This window comes from Fulmarus glacialis, unplaced genomic scaffold, assembly GCF_000690835.1.
Source record: "Fulmarus glacialis isolate BGI_N327 unplaced genomic scaffold, ASM69083v1 scaffold41202, whole genome shotgun sequence".
NCBI lineage: Eukaryota > Metazoa > Chordata > Aves > Procellariiformes > Procellariidae > Fulmarus > Fulmarus glacialis.
The window spans coordinates 6,061-25,945 of NW_009196748.1; the positions used below are offsets into that span (position 1 = coordinate 6,061).

Sequence of the window (19,885 nt, forward strand, 5' to 3'; positions counted from 1 at the left end):
CTCAACATCCTACAAAAGTGGGTGATGCTGGATGCTTGTCTTGACACAATGAAATTTGCAACCACCCTCAGAAAAACTCATTTATGTTGTCACAAAATGTGGGTATCACCAAAGTACCCTTTACTAATGGAAGCTGGAGCCTCTCTTCGAAAAGCAAGGAGTTAAATCATTAAAAGAAACACAGCAGTCTTTCTTCTCTTGTCCTCCCCACACACACCTTTTTGATGCTGGATGCTTGTCTTGACACAATGAAATTTGCAACCACCCTCAGAAAAACTCATTTATGTTGTCACAAAATGTGGGTATCACCAAAGTACCCTTTACTAATGGAAGCTGGAGCCTCTCTTCGAAAAGCAAGGAGTTAAATCATTAAAAGAAACACAGCAGTCTTTCTTCTCTTGTCCTCCCCACACACACCTTTTTTTTTTTTTTAAATTTTTTGAATTATTATTTTTGTTTTTTAAATTATTAAAGAAACCCTAAGTCCTACAGAAAGTAATAGGAATTTTATGAATTCATACACAGGACTCCCTTTTCATAACTGTCCTCTCCTCTTTCCTGAGGCTACCTGCTCCAGTGTCAGCTCCTGTGTGAAAGGAAAGGCCATACACAAAATCCACTAATGAAGATCGTAATAGGCAGACAAAAGTCTAATCACTAGCAAATTCAGTTAGGAAGCTGCAGTTAAAAATGTTAGATAATTAAAATCTCACAGCTTGTTATGAATCAGTGCACAATTACAGCCCTTGATACTCGAGATCCTCAAACAAATACACAAGTAGGGGTGTCTAAAATTTGGCCCTTTAATTATGTAATGTACACTAACTTCTCCTGTGTTAGTGCACTATACATAATCCTCTGACAACATGCCTGAGGCCAGAAAAATTACACTACATTTGCTAAGAGCTGCAAGAATGCAAAACACAGTCTGAGAAGGATCTCGTACAGTCTCATTTTAGTCACTCTAAATCAAAACCCATAAATAATTTTAAATATAGTTTTGTGAGTGTACATAAATAACGAAGAAAGGAAAATAAATAAAGCACAGTTGACATGAAAATGAAATGAAACCAGAATCTCATTCAATTCAATAGCAGCAATCTAATACTTATTCAGTTTTATATGCTTTTGAAATGAAAATGGCCAATAAAGAAAGTTAATTTAACCTCCCTACCTGACTTTATTGATGTGGTTTTATTACCCTTGTCATGCAGGGTAAAGAAGACTAATGCCCTTATTTCTGGTGTTTCTAGCTTCCAGTATCTTTTTTGGACAGCTATCTGTAATCCTTTTAGTTTGACAAATCACCACATTATTTTGGATATTTACATTTCAAATTAGTTCAATGTTTACATGCTTCTGCTTGGTTCCTATTAGATTGTTCCACAGGGAATAATCTCAAAACGTTAATTTACATCCCTCAAATTGATGAAACACTGGGACAGCTGCCATCAGAATGAATGAAGTCACTACACTCAATTCTTTTTATTGGCATCTGAAATCTTTTGAAGAGTAGCATCCAAGACCTCTTTTCTGTTGAGAGCCAGCTGAAAAGCATCTGGCTGCTTATCCTTTGCTAAAGAATGACAGCAAGAAGCTGAAGCCACACACAGCTGGCATATTAAATCAATTCAGTACCTGCATAAATATTCTTTACTGGCTAAATGTGTCTCTCACAAAAGCCAATGGGACTTTCACCCCCATGTCTTCATAAGAAGCTCAACATTTCTAAATTATAAATGTTCTTAATTTAAATATCTGAGGACCATCCAAATACATGTAAGTGACATTAAAAACAGGTATCTCAGAGGAATCTCTTCTTCTCAAAACAAGCAAGTCTTTTTTAATTTGAGAGAAATTAATTCAAGCCATTAAGGAAAATATACTTCTTCCCTTCCCTGAGAAGGAGTAAAAAAATATTTGCAGTAAGATGCTAAAGCTGCTTTCTTATTCTAGAGCTCATCCTAAGAAATTACGAATATCTTCAATTGTCTTTGAAGTCAGCAGGAGTTGCGGGTCCATAATGTTTAAAACAGTCTTGCTGGGCTTGACCCAAAATCCTCTACAGAATCTCTCCCTTGATTTCAGATTGAATGCTGCCTTTCAGTTTTCTGTGAAGAAGAGAAGTTAATCACAGAGATCTTGCAGGATTTCAAAATCTTACACTAGGTTACAGATGCTCCTATTTATATCATAAGACAACACAGTAAGAAAATATACAAAATATCTACAGAAAGGATTAAAAGGAAAAGTGAATATAGCACCTGGGTATGTGATGTGTCAGCTTACGTTGGTAAGCTGTTGCCTACAGGACTGTCTCTACCATTTTGTTCAGTGCCATTTGAATAATTTGAACTCTCTCTCTCGGTTCTAGTTGACATATGGATATATTGTGTGAAAAACACACACAGACACACACAGAAAACACTGTAATTTGATCATATGAGCCTCTATAATGAGCTACAAAACAAAGACAATCTGGTGCACAATAGTTTCAGAATAATAAGAGACTTGAATATAAAAGACTTGCTTTGCATAAAATAAAAAATGCAAGGTGGCAAACAAATCTTCATACTGGTGATGTAGACTTTTAAAAAGTTTTAGCAATTGTCTGGTTGAATATATCCTGACAGAGAGACTGTAACTGGCAACTTCACTCATCTGGCAAAACGCCGTATCACCAGATTTCTTTCTGAGGAAGTATGGCAACATTGCCATCATTCCAAGACCTCTAACAGGACAGTAATCTTGATAATCTTGATATGAGATTTTATCTATATGTTACACAAATGTCAAGAACTCCACAGAAGCTGAGAAAACAGGGCCATCTGCCCCAGTTAAAACTTCCCTTTGCTGGTACCATCAGGTTAAGCATCAAATTGCTCCATGTCCTAAACAACAGCAAACTTGACAATCGACCTTTATATAACTCCATGTATTGGCAAATTTTCTAGATGAACACCAGCACCCAGCATCATATAGGCACAAAACAGAGCCAGATTGAAACATAAGGTGTGTTGCTGAAGTACAACATGCAGTAGCCTTTGACATGACAGCCATGCTAATATTATTGGATATTTATTTTTGAAGATGTGTTACGCTATAAAATTCTGTTCTGTGATCAGCTTCAAGCTGATGCGTAATCTTTGCTGTGCATTGCTACCGCTGTCACTTTGAAGAAAGCAACTGTTACCATGGTAGGATTTTACTGGAGCCTGAAGAGATCACAGAATAAAAAGATGAAAGGAACTAAAATAAAGGGTGAAATGCATGGAAATCCAGTGTTTTCTTAAGCTTGATAAAGATCTGCTTAGTTAGTGAAACAGTTGATATACTTACTCTTCAGAGCACATTATGCAGAAGGCTAGGTTGAAAAGAGGTTACTATGCTTTTCAGGAATAGAGTTAACCCTACACTCTAAGCTACAGAGGTAGTAAGAACATCAGTCCTGTCTCTTATTTCTGTATGGGATTAAAAGAGAAAGAACTCAGTAGCCAATTACTGCTCTTTATTGTTAATATTATTGTAGTGCTTTGGACCAGGACCTGGATTGTATCAGGTATGGTACATGCAAAAAGTATTTCATGCCCCAAAGGCCTTAAAATTTCAACATAAAACAAGAGAGTAAGCAGACACAGAAAAAGGGAGGTGGGGGAGTACAACATAAATAAGACAGTGGTAGTTTTGTGTGACAGGCATTAGTATCAATATACCAATAGCCTAACCACAGATAATTACTGTCATCGTATTTTTGAAGAGTAATTGAGAGAAGACAATAAGGTATAAATTGCTCTTCATTAAAAATCCACACAACTAAGCACAATATGGAAGAAGGCATTAAGAAACTTGTTTGAAAAAAGTAATGAGCAATTAAATCTTCATGGACTGAGCAAAGGTAGGAGTCAAAATCTTTACAGCTAATGAGAAATGGGACACTAAGTCAGAAAGGAGTAAAAAGCCTTGGAAATGACAACAAGGTTTTGTTTGATGTGGCAAAAAAGAAACATCAAGTGAACAGAGTAAGAGAGGGTAATGTCAAGAAGGGCAGCGAAAAGTAGTCTTTGAATTCTCCTGAAAGAATACAAAAGGGGCTAAACATAATCTGTGAATGTCAGAAAAAAGACTATCAGAGTTAACTGTAGCATAAAATAATGATGGCTTGGACAACCATTTTAGCTAAGTGGTTGAAATAAGAGACCATATAAAAGTCGTCAAGCAGAACAAGTCAGCACTGATTAGCTAATCATCTGCATGCAAGGCCCAAGAACCCTACCTGAAGAGGACATCAGCTTTCTGGCTTGAATAGCAGGAAAGACTTACATCCCATAGGGTTGAAAAAGAAAGTGGACTACTGATGAATAGTTGTGCAGAAGGACTGATATAATCATCTTAGTGATTAATAATAACGATTAGTGATTAATACAATCTTATTGGCCATCTTCAGAGTGAGCTTGAAGTGATGGCTCTAGAGTAACAGGAATTTAGAGCATAGATGCAATCTTTACTTGGGATAGGAGAAGATTGTCTAGAGTGCCAATGTAATTTTGCAAACAAAGATTTGCAAAACAAAGATTTTGCAAACAAAGATTTTGCAAAGAACTTGGAACAAAGTCAAATGTCTGCGTATTACGTAGCATGTGAAGCTCTGATTTTTGATTAAAGCTTTTACATGCTAATGTGCTACAAGAAAGGTGGCATAAAAATGTCTGTTTGCAGTGCTCACCCAGATATATTGTTCCGAAGAATTAGAAATTAAGGAAAAGAACAGGGAGTTGACATGGTGAACAAGACCATGGGCATAGATTAGTTGGTTTTTTGGGGTGTTGGTTTTGTTTTGTTAGAACAAAGACTACTGCTCTGCTCTCTAGCACTTCTCTGTATACGAGGCAGTCAGGATTTGCTCTGAATGAAGAGGGATCTCAGTGGCTTGTTCAGATAGGAAAAATAATATTGAGGAAAAGATTTAAAGCTTTACTCAATCATTTGCTGATGAGTTTCTCACATCAGGACAATAATCTCTGGTCTGGTATGACACATAAAACATATTACAGGCCTAAATATGGCAAATTAGAAGCACATTAGTTTATCAGTATCTAAATGAAAAAAGTCCAAAAAACAGATAACATGCAACCAAATTTAACTGGTTACTATAGTATACTGATTTAAAACTTCGGTTGAGACTAGGAATCAAAAAATCTACTGCTCTGGTTCAGTAATTTGAGACGAAAAGAAAAATTCAAATTTGGACAAAGAGCAGTACATAGTTTCTACCTTTTGTTTCAAAGAGATTTGGTACAAGTAATACACTGCATTTACAAAAAATAAATGAATTAAAACAGAAAGTATCTTGCTATCATCACACTTTCCTGCTAACAAGCACTGGAAATGGAAGAGCAACAACTATTACAAAAACTAGAGCTGATAGACCAAGAAGGAGCAACTCTTCTGATGTTCTGGTCAATGCAGTGAGGCATTCAGGAAATAAGCTTTCAAGGATGTTCAAATTGTGAAACCAAGAAAATGCACTTTGAACCTTGTCTCGTTGGAGAATAACTTAGAGACACTACACACTACCCCTCTGCAAAAAACAAGATAACAGGAGTGCTCATTTCTGATGGAAACGTTTCTTCACAAGAAACTCAGTATTTAAATCAAACAAATGGAACTTGGAACAAACTACTTATTCAGGATCAATTAATATCCTTATTTCATGTATATGCTAACTGAAAGAAATAACTATACATCACGGCTCATGTCCAGCTTTTCGTCCACCAGTACCCCCAAGTCCTTCTCGGCAGGGCTGCTCTCAATCCCTTCATCCCCCAGCCTGTGTTGATACCGGGGGTTGCCCTGACCCAGGTGCAGGACCTTGCACTTGGCCTTGTTGAACCTCATGAGGTTCACACGGGCCCATTTCTCGAGCTTTTCCAGGTCCCTCTGGATGGATCCCGTCTCTCAGGCGTGTCAATTTCTCGTCTGTGTTTACCATCCACTATGAACAATATTTCCTGCCTTTTCTAAGCATTTATTAGCTTCTTTCCTAGTTATTCTTCAAACTTAGCACTCTTTGCTCTCACTTTTCCCCCACCTTGCTACTTTTTTTTGTCTTTAAGCAGTGCAGAACAACTCAAATATCATGCCATAAAGAATCATCTTCATTAACGCCGTCAGAAGGAGATCCAGACTGGATCACTAGTAATTGAAAAGGACTCAAACTGACAAGGATACACTTCTCCTGCCATGCTGTGATCAAAGCTTCAGTGTGGATTTTTGCCAATCTCAGATCATATTGGTAAAACTTCACATTATTAACTTTTTCTCTCGGGCATTTGGTGCGTATTACGTTCCTTAGCAGCTGTACGTTTTCACAGCTGTCACGCAACAAGATTTCTCCCAAATTAGATACCAGAAAAAATTTAACTTTGATAACAGGTTAGTATACTGACTCTCAGGCAAGAATGAGCTGAAGTCATTTTGGGCTTTTGAAAGGCCTCATACACATGACACTATCAGAATCAACAACAAATCCTATTTCCCAATAATAATCCAAGCTAAACAGGGCTAACTTTGCATTTTTGGTGTTTAAAATTGTAAGCTGAATCCCAATTCAGGATGGGATTGGTTATTGCTATGTTGTCAAAGTGTTTTCTTTTATAAAATCATTCTTATGAATAAAAAATTAAAAGTTTCCAAAGTCAGAGCTGAATTTTTTTTTCTTCTCAACAGCCAGTTCAGGAGCTGGGGGCTTTGAACAGACAATCTGATCTTGATTTCACCTCCATTATAATGTGTACTCATGATTTAAGATACTTGCAATAAGACTACATGCAACCCAGAACAATAATTTAATAGAAGAACATCTCAAACATGGTATCCTTTCTGTCTTGTGACTTAGTAGAAAACAATTTCAAAAATATACCAGTCAGATCTAGCTAATACACTGCAAATCTTGCAAAATGCTGAAAAGGACTTATGGATAAAGACAGAATTTGTTTCTGCAGGCAAAAGTCTTGCATTAACCTGAAACACCAGAAGTACTGCACAGCAAAGGTATCTGAGGTTAGGGGAAGTGCTGAAGCATGAAGATGGCAGCATTACTGATAGATACATCTGGATTCACACATAATTCTAAGGATCAGGTGTAAACGGCACTTCTGTGGGTGAAAAGTAAGGAAGAGGACAGCTGTGGGAGAAAGTTCCAGGGAGGAAATGGGAGACGAAGATAGCAACAATATAGTGTAACATTTACAGCAAAAAATATTTTTAAAATGTTCTAATAATTTAGGATTTAGAAAAAATTTGTTGGTGCAAATACAGAAATATGAAACCAATTTGCAAGGGCTAGCTAAAAATGAGATATGAAGGTAAGAACTGATGAAGAAACTGGATAATGTATGTCCTTAGAGAAAACGAAAAAAACCAACATAACAGCATAAAAATCAGAACAACCACAATAAATGTTAAGGAAAAAAATGGAACCAAGCTGCTAAGCAAGGACTCAGTGAGGCCATTAAAGAACAAGAGTGGAAATTCAGTGACAGATGATGCTGATATATTGCTGACACCCTGAATGAATTTTTTGTCTCACAATCCACAAGAGAAGCTGAAGGTCACAGAAGAAAGTGTGGAATAAATTTTCCAGTAGGAAAGTGAAATATGAACATGTCTTAAGATCACTTCAAGGTTAACAATTAGGAACTCAGCATAATTAAAACCTGACAAAGTCGTAGGTACAAATAAGTGATATCGCACAGAAAGCAACTCAGTATTGAAGAAAAGAGAAAAGCTGACAGTTCTGAATAGGGGAGGATTACAGTCACGTTAATAACATTTAAAGACTTCTTTCTCTCAAATTAAAAATGGGTGTGGCTGTAATTCTGAAGCAATCTTCTGGTGGGAAGACAAGAACTGGAAACTAACTAAAGCTGTATAACAGATCAAACAAACTTTGATAAAACACTGATTTATATTAAAAATTAAAAGAGAAAAAATTAAAAGAGAAAAATGAAAGGGAAATAATCACCATCATCATCATCTGCAGACCTCCCTTGGTCCTTGCCCTACTTCCATAAAGCCCACTAGAGGTAACTCAGCAGTCAGTCAGCTGTCAGTAGGCATACTGCCGCCTGATCCCCCCCTGGGAAATCACAGATCTGCACACTTCTGCAGACACAAAGTGAAAAGTCACTGAGGCTACCAGAGAAAGAAATGAGTAGGCATTCCAGAACACGCAAGTAACATGTTAGTAGAGGAACGGTGCTTCGAGCATCAAAGTAAGGCATTAGTAAAATCCAGCGTAAACAGAGGTTGCGTAAGATCACTCAGTTTGAGATGTATTTAAATTCTTCACAGATTTTGCTTCTGTGCAACTTCAAGTTAGGGGAAAAAAGGTGGTTTATATTTACAAGACTTTAAAGGTGTAGGGGAGAAGAAAATAAGAAAGAAAAGCAGGAAAGAAATTCTGTGCTCTGAGAATTCAATATTTGATTTGATATAGGAGCGGAGCTTCTAACAGTTTGACATCAGACCAGTGAGAGTCACTGATGTACACAAGGCAAGGAAAAAGCAGTGATCAATACTTAGCAGCTTGTAAACTCAAAAGGCTAGAAATATGGATTAAAAAGTGAGGGAGAAAATTAATTTGGAATATAAACATTTACTTACAAAAAGCTATCAGCAAATTCAGATGGTCTAACAAGGAAGACGATAGATTTTAAGATGAATCAGACATTGATCAGATTTAATACTTGGAGGAGGAAGAATCACTGAATTTTTTTAATTATGTATTTTTAAATTTTAAGATTCAAATATCAAAACGTAGTTTTCCCTTGGCAGCTGCTAGTTCAACGGTCACTTTCTCCTAAGCTTTTAGTAGAAGGGCCTCAAAAGATGCATTTTTAAGGGAAGAACAGGTTTCAGTAATATTGACAGACAGCATAGACAAACACCAATGGCTAATACGGCATTCAGCCCTTAAATAGGTCATACGTATAGCACAGCATGCCTGTTGGCAGTGACTCTACTGTTAAAGTTGTTTTGAAACTTGCACATAATAGGACTAAAATGTCTCTTCTCTTTAATGACTGAATTTAGTTTCCAAATTTGGATCTGTTATTTTTCAAAAAAACTAAAAACTCTTACGTGGTTTCTAATCAAAATACCTGTTAAGTATTGCCAAAGAACATCTCAAAATGCTCTGTCTTGAAATTCTGCCTTGTGTCCCTGACATTTGGGCAACAAGTTTAGGAATTATCCAAATACTGCCTTCACAGACAACAGATTTCCCACTTCTATGGAGCTCTCATGAATTCAGTGTTCACAACACTACAAAAAATACTGAACTCAAACGTTAGTTCTAGTACTCAGAATAATCAGAGTTTTGGTTCATTTAAACAAAAGGAGTTACTTAAATTCAGGAATTTAAGACTTCTCATGTAGCTTCCTTCCCTCACCTATCAACGACATTGAGTGCAGAGACCCCAATGAATCACTGAACAGAATGGGAAAAGGGATAAGCAGAGAGGTATGAGGAGGAACAAGTGGAGCTTGGAGAATACTGTGAGGAGAAATGTAAAATGTCAGCAACAAAGTTAGAAGACACCTGAGAGGAAGAAATACTGAGGAAAAGTCTTGATGTTTGCACTCAATAGCCACCTCAATTGGAAATTATTTCCTTTTACTTGATGATTTTGTATATCTTATCATTCTTAATTTCAGAAGTGCTTTAATAAGCACTTACTTACAATTACATACTGTTAATACTGTATGTTGCAAATATTTTTAGCAAAACCTGTGCAGTACCAAACTGCAAGAAAAATATACATATAATAAAGTTACTTCTACCAATATCTTATAAGGTTTGTCTCATTTTAAGAGGAACTACACTGCCTACCACAAATTATGTCACTTAATTATCAGTTGAATCCACCATTTTTCTGGAAAGAGAATTCGTGCAAAAGCCTGCAATTAACAATCAATCTTATACATGGGTTTTTTTACATTGATCTATATCTTCTGGTCTTGCACAATTTCCCTGGTAACAACAAAATTAACTGCAGATCTTTTCAATCAACTACAACTCAATTGAATTTTTTTTTTTTTATCTCAAATGTGGGTGGCCACGCTGACTTTTGTCTCACATAAGCAACTGCTGTAAGGAGCACCTGCAATGTTCTTCTTGGAGCTGTTACGCACCTGCAGATCACTTGTGTTGCAACCCTCATTAGAAAGGCAGTGTGAACTCAGACTGAGGAGAAGTCTCATTTGTCCCCAGGGTACATGACTTTAGGACCCCACAAGTCTGTCAAAGTTCAGTCACAGGACAGCATTGCAAAGACTAACGACAATGGTTCATCTTTGGGTATGGTCCTACAGCACTACGTTTGCAGAGCACAGACAGTTCTGCACAAGCAACGCCCTTTCATGCTCTTCTGTACTGGGATGAATGCTGTGCCAAGGACCTCCTGATTCTTTTAGATGATGATGGAACTAAGTGCCCACACACAATGCAAGTATGTTATTTTAAAAAGCCTGCTAGAAAAAAGCTGTATTTTCACACACACAGGTACACATATATGTGTATTTGTTCACTCATATTTTACATACATGCAAAAATGTATGCATTTTTATATGTATAAACATATATATGTATATATGTATAAACATGTATGTTTGTGGGCATATAAACACACATACACACAATACAGTAAAAAATTAATTTAGGAAAAATTCTATACATGTCTTGCACGGTCATTCAAAATTTAATCCTTGCAAAATAATACTCATTTCACAATAAATATACGAAAATTAAATATAGCTGTTTCAGAGAAGAAAAGAGCTCTTACCTGCTTTACCACTGTCACAGTGCCAGGGGCCATGGTAACTACAGAAGCAACTGCAGTGGCATCATGGGTTTCCGAACCCAACTCAATGATTTGCTGCAGGATGTTTACAGCTGTCGGATCAAGTCTTTCACCTTATCAGAAAGACAGTAACCATAAGGTCATTATAGTTAAACAGCTCTACAGGTACATGAACCTAAGTGCTACAGGCACTCTTACTCACAGCGCTGTTTATAAATTTCAAATAGCTCAATAACATGACACTTCAATAATAGATCCATGGCAGGAAAGTATTCACAAAACAAATTTGCCCAAGGAATACATGAATCAGCAAGTGAAACCACACTGATCATTTTTATGCCTATTTGAAAGGGATCTGAAAGAATACGTTGAATAAACAAACAATACAGTACAACTCAGAGCAGTAACTCTAAATTTGGAAGGTGCAAGACTTTACAAATCCAAATGTGTATTTGCCAGACATTCAGCTTAAACAGAACCTGAACTCTATAACTACAACAGCTATTTGGTATATTACAAACCTGTGTTTACCATCTGTCCGGTCATCTGCAATACTCCCCAACCTAAAAGAAGTACTGTTATCACCAATGTGCTGAAGGGAAAAGTTAATTGCTTGAGAGAGCTCATGCTTATCATTTTATAAGCATGGGATCAGAACATGGTTCCCCTTTTTTTTAAAATCCTCTTGATGTGTATAGCCCTGCCAAAGGAAAGGCAAGTTTACAAAAAAACCCCCACACGTAGTTGTACTCTCACTTCTCCCAAAGTGTGAAAAGGAAAGATCCGGATGATGAAAAACATTTTTTGTTATGCAGGAATACGAATTCCCCTCCTATGGCCCACCATTCCCACATGTCCAGTGTCAGCATGAGAGAGATGTCAGAAAGGGAAAGAAACTGTCAGGGTCATGTTAAAGCTACCTTATATTTGCTGTAATCACTGTTGGAACTAGAAAAGAGACAGTAAATAGAATAAAGCTCATCTCTTAACCCCAAACCCTTTTAAACTGAGGTTGATACTGTGATGGGGATCTAGGACAGATAATTTCATTTCAAACAGAAAGTAGTTATATTTTGTTATCTATGCAAGAAACAAGTTTATATGAGTACTGAAAAATGTTTGCTTGCTTTAGCTTTTTTTCTATATAACTGCCTTTAGACAAAATACTACTGTTTTTGGGAACATGCTGGAAATATGCTGGAAGAGTATCTGAAGTTGGATGCACTAAAAAGCAAATCATTCTACTCTGAAAACTACAGCCTCATGCTTAAAATCAAAACTGTTATTCCATGATCATGTTTATTTTAATTTAAATATAGAAAAGCTTAGGAAAAGTTCTCAGAAGGTTTTTACTCATTCAGAATTCCCAGTCATTAAAATAAAATAATATACAGAAATTGTCAGTAATGTAATTTAATTGCAACATGCTTGGAAATTCCATTAAAAGTGGGAGTTTTCGAAATGTATCTGTATTATGAACTATAAAGACTACAGTCGTAACCAACTGTAAAATGCTATCTTCTGATAACCAACACATTTATTTACATACATAAAAACAAAACATATGAACACCTACTCTAGTCTCTGATGTTTTAACACTCTTGGAAACCTGGACATTTTTTCTTTTCTTCCAGTTTTTGTTATTTCCCACTTAGGAATCATTATCTAAACCCACTCTTGTTCTTCCTCAATCTGATACAGAATAGCTTGCTTAGTTTTGCGTACCATCAGAATTAAGTTTGTTAGTACTGTCTTGGGAACACGGTAAATGAGCTATTCCACTGTGTCACTTCTGCAGTCTGGCTGACTTAAGCAGGGAGAAAAATAATAGCTAGAGAATTGCCATTAGATACACACCATCTACTCTGCCAAGATAGCTGATTTCACAATATATTTAATAATACAGGCAGGAAATTCCACACACCTTATAATAAAGTGCAAAACAGAGCGTGATAAGTATTAATGACTTAAGGATATAGAAATTCATAAAGAATGGTCATTTCTCACTATTTATCCTCAAAGAAAAATATAACCCCCCCCAGAAGTAAGTTCTGGGTGACAAATTTCATAATTTTTAATAGTCTCACAGGAGATTGTATATTGCCCAGTATACTCAAAAGAATTAGATATTTATGAAAAAAGATACTTTGTGTTCCAACCTAAAAAAGGTAACTTACCGTTCTCAGAAGTATATCTAAGGTTCTGTAATGCAGCTACGGCAGCTTGAGTGCCTTGAACATCTTCTCCAGCCTCCGTGATATGGAGATACTGAGTGGATGCTTCTTCAGAAACTTCAGCAGTTAACTTGAAAACAAAACCCACCCAAGGCATGAATAATCTCACTCTCATTTTAGCAATTTAGAGAACAATGAAAGTTCTGAGTTCAAAGGAATGAGTTTTAGACAACAAATATTGTAACAACAGTTATGGAAATACTGGGTGAAACAGAATTCAAGAAGAATATTACATGGGAGTCAGGATATCATACCATAGTTTTCTTCTAGATTCTGCTTCAAAAGTTGTTTTAAGCATGCTAAATTATCTTGACTTCATGTTTGTTGCACAGTTATTTTACAACTAACAATAGATTTCTGTTGTATCAGGGTCTAGTAAAGACCTTTTGGGCAAAATCAGTTCATAATGCATGTCTTTGCAGATCTGGTAAAATGCCTCTGAAGTTTGAAAATGGCATTTTGTTTTAGAAAAATTATCCTTTTCATAACTATGTTTTTTCAAGACAAGCTGTCAATATGTATTCCTGCTCTGATGGGACTTCTTTACTTATAGCTGTTTCAGCAGCAGAGACACACTGGCATCCTGGATGTCCTCTTGTTTTTTCAGGTTTGGGCATCTTCTGGGCGAGTGTGCAGAGAATCGTTTGTGAAATGCATGTGGATACAAGACTTTGAAGGACTACATTTTAAAATGCTTGCCTGTCTTCTTTGAATAACTGTCCATATAGAACCTTCTCTGATATTTTTCAAGGACTTAACATTCTATCTGTGGATACTCAAAAACTGTTAAACAAGAACTGCAGGATGGCTCTTCCAAATCAGGCATTAGATTTATAACGGGGGCTAGACTGCCTGAAATTTAGCAGAACAGGTCTCAAACTGTGGAGGTCAGCCAACTGCAGTTGACTTCTGGCTTTTTCCTCTCATTGGACACCAACAATAGCCTACTCAGGCAGTGGAAAAGACTCAGCTTGCCAACTGTAATTTTCTAAATAAAAGCGTCTAGATAGTTCTGTGGTTTTCCCATAGCTTCTGCATCTACAGTCAGCTCTGCTCTATGAGAGTAACAGTTTTCATTTTAAAACAAACAGCTACACATATGACAGCAGAGGAAAGCTTGAAGGGGTAAGCCCTCTCAAGGTAGCTGCCCTACCCCACCCAAACCGAGAAAATTCAGGTTGTTGGTTTGGTTTTTTCTAACCCAGCTTCTTAGGTCTAACTTAAATTTTTTAAGGTCTATCTTAGTGGTACTGTGATTTCCTTTATAGTTTGGATTGAAGCTGGAAACACAGAACAAAATGACAGAACACTTACTCTGTGTAACAGCACCATTTTTTTAGCTGATCAATTTACAAATCCAGTTTTCCAGATTCTAACCTTTTCTGGACCAAGACATAAGCTTCCCTCATTAATGCAATATAAGCTTGCAATTAACACCAGTGAATATTTAGCATATAACAAAACGCAGTGTTTCAATTTCACATTTTTTTGCTAAAACTTTCACCCTTTCTGCTGCAAATAGAGGACTAGAGACCTAAAATGGAGAAATAAGCACTTACAATGTTGTTAATCCTACCAGATATTAAAGCAGTCAAGCTTAACAGTGATAGCAATGTATGCATTCAAAATGGAGATGAGATCACATGACCTCCTGATCTTATATAAAGTCAAGAACACATTTCTGAATACTTCTTCTTCTTATCTTTACTTTTCTCCCTGGAATTTTTTAAAATCTTAGGGCCAAAGCCATGGCAACTTTGATTTACCTCCCACTTGGTCTCCCCATCATGTTCCACTAGCTTCATCCCATGCTTGTTTTTAAGATGTCTGTTGAACTCCCATTTTGTACCGTACACAAAGCTGCAAACAGGACACTTAATGCCACCTATAAGGAAACACAAATAAACCCTTGAGTTACTTTCATACAAATTCTTTTTCAAGGCATTAAGGACCCGTTTAATTTGACCCCATCTCAATCAAGCCACATAACTGTAATTTAAAAAGGTTTCCTTTAGCCATGTGTCCAACATGAAAAAAGGGGAAAAAAAAAAGTAGTTGAACTCTCACAATGCTTAAAGGGCAATTTTGGATAATGGTAATGGAAGGAGTCTGGAACAACTCATATATCTGGGAAGGTACAGCAATCCTGCTCCCCTGCCTGCATGCCTCTCTTTGGTGAATATGAAGTTGCAGGAATACTGTTCCCATCTTTCCCTCCCTCTACACCTCTATCCCTGGGGAACCCCTACCACAGACCAATTAGAGAGAAAGAGCAGGAACAGACAACTATTTGCATTAGTCTCAGATACAGCATCATTTCCGCAATTAGTTCCACATAAGAAGTATTGGTTTCATCTCTCAGGAGCTAGATGTTAAGGGAGATAGCCAAACTATAACAGAGAGAACATAAATTGCAAAGTAAATAACTTATCTCACAAGTGAGAACTTGTGCTTGCTTTGCTAACAAAAGCCATTCTAGAAGTGGCATATATATTAGAGAGGGGAAAGTTTTTTCAAGGAATGACAACGTACTAAGTTTGACCAACCCCACTCCATTTTTGCCCCCGGCCACAAAAAACATTGCAAACCTAGGGGATGCTTCAGCCTATGCAGAATCATTCCCACAGTCATGATTCTGGTTGAAATTCAAGTTTAGCAGCACCAATGAAGACTAGTCATAGTTTCCAAGTGAATTTTTTTTCAAGTCTGAGGGTGTCTATGACTTATGTTCTGCTTTAGGCCCACCAAAACCAAAGCCTAGCACATTTTAAATAATTATGAACTAATGCTTTTGCCCTGTAAATACCCTTTTATTTCAGATCACAGAGTTCCTTAGAAACTAGTTGTAATGCCTACTCCGTTACATATCATTGCAGCTTCAAATGTAAATTGTATGGATAGTCCAAAAATCTACAAGATGGGTCTCTGACAAGCTTCAGTTTTAAATATCAGTTCCCTGTTGTCTTACAAAGCTGTGGTGTGCTGGCCTTCAGGGCATAAGGCAAAATACCACAGCGCACTGTACTCTTTCAGTAAGTGCTGGGATTTTTTTTAAGTGCTTATAAACAACACTGAGTTCTTAATATTTAACATACACAGTGGTGGCATACTTTGATAATTTTTAAAAAGTGTATCTTCTCTAAAACAGCTGTTCTAGTTTTCTCAAGTTTCAAACAAACATTATTAAGTTTTTTGGCACATTATCAAAGCAAACCCGGAGGAGTTAACACTGTAATGTCATCTTCACCCAACTATCTTTGCTTTTGAGAGTTTCGACTGTTTATGTTAACATACAGAAATGTAAACCTAAGTTTTCTGACTATCTACAAAATTATGCATAGCACAAATTTAGCACAATGTTTACTGTCTGAGTATGCAGCATTACAGGTAAAAAACTAAGCATGATGAAATCATAAGTATCAATTTTCTACACTAGATTAAACAGCTTTTACTTCTTTTTCTTATGAAAGTCATTTGGTCAAATATCAGATTTCAGTTGCTTGTAATTATGCAAATAAGTAGTACTCTTTTCCCCTCCCTACGGACTAAAGCAGAACAGAAATAATCTGCATATGATAAATTGTTGCATTAGGTGACCAGAACTCACTCTAACAAATCTAATGGCTAGGGAAGAGCGCTATGCCACTTGAGGAACTATGCCACCAGATGGCTGTCTCCACATTATCATGGCAAATGATGACTCTTACCCATCATGTTCAAATGCTTCAAATATACTCTTATAAGATGGTTATAAGCCAAGTTCTTATTGCACATAGTCTTTTATGAATAAGGTGATTAGAAAAAGCATTCAGTTTTACAGTAATGGAAACCTACCATATGGTATTCTACCAGGTAAATAGAAATAAACTTTTTATTTTGATAAAACAAAATATAACTACACTCAGTCACTAGGGTCTTTCACTGACACTTATTATCCTTCTACAATTTCCCCTTTTTGCTCTCAATGTATTTTAAGTCTTCACTATTGTGATGTTCAATACTCCGTCTCTATACAAAACTGAAATAGTTTCCCTCTCAGGGGGCTTAACACTCAACAGTTCACAAAAGCAAAATACCTTTGTTCAGATTAGGACAAGGATATTATCAGCTACAGAGAATGAAATTAAATATTCATTTCACACCAATCTGTAGTATTAGGAAAAACCTGCTGTTGTGAAAGAGGGGACACTTTCCCGCATTACTTTGATATTGAAACTATTATAACAATACACCAGATAAATTAAAGCTGTAACTTTTGTCATTATGACTTTAATTAAAGAACAAATAATGGAAGCATAGAATTAAACTGGTAATACAGGACTCCAAGTCAGTGACTTGATATGAAAGCTCAGGGAAATTAATTTCTAGACGATTCTTTAAAGTAATGGGTAACATACTGAGAAAGTCAATGAATTACACACCTTATCTACTTTCAATACCAAAACTGAGGTTTGCAATAAAATAATGCACACAAGTATTATACGGCTCCACAACTTTTTTCCATCATGGCATTGACATGTGCTCTCCAAACAATTTATTTATTGGCCTAAAATCTCCATAAGGCAACTATTATTTTATGTTAAAAGAAAGCATGTGCTGATAGCGGTATAACAGAACATAGAGGCCACAACTGGATCATCACATATGTACTGCACAAGTTGTTGCACAGACACAAACAGAAAATCCATCTCCCAGAGAGTGCAGAAATACGTAAACAAAAAAATGGATGGCAGGGAATATCAGTGAAGAGAAAAGAAACAACTTTGGGAAAAAATTTATGCAACTTTCCCAGCACAAAGCAAATGAAACTAAAAAAGGAAGCTATCAAATGAGCAAGTAGGCAGGGTCTCACAAAAAAACTAGTGGGTAATGCATATATAATACTCTTGTCCCCTATGCAGAATACATCAAATTCTTATAGTATTTATTTTCCTTTATTTCTTTAAAATACTAAAATAAATGTCAGATCATGGACTTCTATGTAAACAAACAAACAACCCCCCCACCCCCCCAAAAAAACCCCAAGCATTTATCTGATCCTGGCTGATCCTAATTTCTAATAGAAGCCCAGAAATTAAATACTGCTGCCTATCCCTGGCAATGCAGTTGCTCAAACGAGCGTGGTCCCTCTTCTATTCTATGAATCATTCATTTATTTATAAACTCATTCTAGGAATCTTGAGTAGAGTCCAGCAGTCAACACTCGTATAAATATTTCCAATTAAGATTATTTGCAATGTCTGCAATGCAGTCAAAAACCAGTTGAGAGTAGAGAAGAAAAGATAAGCAAGAATGAGGCAATTCACTCTGGGCTCAGTGGGTAACGTAGAACAAGCAGAATACAATATGAACAGATATAGACAGCTTTTATTAGACGTTAATCTTTGTTAGTTTCCCTTCTCACTTTTTTTCCAAACCCTTTCACTTGCTGGTTCTCCCGCCTTTTCCTTTTCGTCTGTAGCCCTTTAATTTCAAAGGACTTGTTTAATATCAGGTCTCAAGGGTCTTCTTCCCTTGTATGAATACATGAATAATTTTCCAAAATTGCTTTTCAGATCTATGAATACGGTAAATTGAAACTTGATAGAGGATAGTAAGGCAGCAAGTTGCAACTGCTGGCCCAAGCAGATCAGAAACACACACCTTGTCATACTGCATAATACGTCCACAATGATCTGTTTGTGCTGTGTGACCCAGGTACAGAAGATCTTCTGATTCCAAAATCAGGAAAATTTTTATTAACTTCAATAGGACTCATGTTTATCAACTCCAAATGCAAATCCTAATTAACTCAAGTCTCCCACAAGGAACATTTTTTTTCCCCTGGCGAGACACCAAAACATTGACAAAAACTGACATTTCTACAGTATGATAAGAAATCTGCAGGTCTCCTGTTTTTATTTTGAGCCCTCATGTAAGATCCATGTGATGCGTCATAGAGCAGGAAATGGAGCTGGCAAAGAATGTTGCATGTGGGAAAAGGGCACCTACTAACATGGCTTTCTTCATGGCAGAGGCCCGATAAGAGGCACTGACTCTGACTTCTACATGGATCTGAAGCCCCTTTACTGCTCTAAAACTCCACACAGCAGGTGAACACGTGGGAAGCAGGCACAGCACTAGTGGTAGCACAGGAAATATAAATGCTGTATAAGGAAGGAAAGAGAAAGAAGGATGCAAAATTTTTAATTTTTAGAATCTTTTAAAATTATTTCTGGTTTTTGACAGAAAGGAAACAAAGAACTGTCATACAAAAATAACACAGGCTCAAACTCCTTAATGTAGTTACACATTTCTCCATTATGGTGCAAGTTTAAATGGAGAATCTCAGACTTTGAGTGCCTTTCTGTGTGTCATGATGTCATGGTTTAACCCCAGCTGGCAACACCCCCACACAGCCACTCGCTCACTCCCCCCCGGTGGGATGGGGGAGAGAATCGCAAGGGTAAAAGTGAGAAAACTCGTGGGTTGAGATAAAGACAGTTTAATAGGCAAAGCAAAAGCCGCGCACACAACCAAAGCAAAAAAACCCAAGGAATTCCTTCACCACTTCCCATCGGCAGGCAGGTGTTCAGCATCTCCGGGAAAGCAGGGCTCCATCACGCGTAACGGTTACTTGGGAAGACAAACGCCATCACTCCGAACGTCCTCCTTCCTTCTTCTTCCCCCAGCTCTATATGCTGAGCATGATGTCATATGGTATGGAATATCCCTTTGGTCAGTTGGGGTCAGCTGTCCCAGCTGTGTCCCCTCCCAACTCCTTGTGCACCCCCAGCCTCCTCGCTGGTG

At 37.0% G+C, this 19,885-nt stretch overlaps 1 protein-coding gene across 1 annotated transcript in view; it reads right to left on the reverse strand.

Annotated features, from left to right (window-relative positions):
• Positions 1–19,885, reverse strand: part of LOC104072752 (zinc finger protein ZFAT-like) — a 28,701-nt gene that overhangs the window by 2,769 nt on the left and 6,047 nt on the right. Inside the window, exons 3-5 of the mRNA XM_009572307.1 lie at positions 14,863–14,981; positions 13,040–13,166; positions 10,845–10,975 (exon numbers count right to left, since the gene is read on the reverse strand). Of these exons, the coding sequence (XP_009570602.1) occupies positions 10,845–10,975; positions 13,040–13,166; positions 14,863–14,981 (377 nt within the window). The remainder of the gene's footprint in view (positions 1–10,844; positions 10,976–13,039; positions 13,167–14,862; positions 14,982–19,885) is intronic.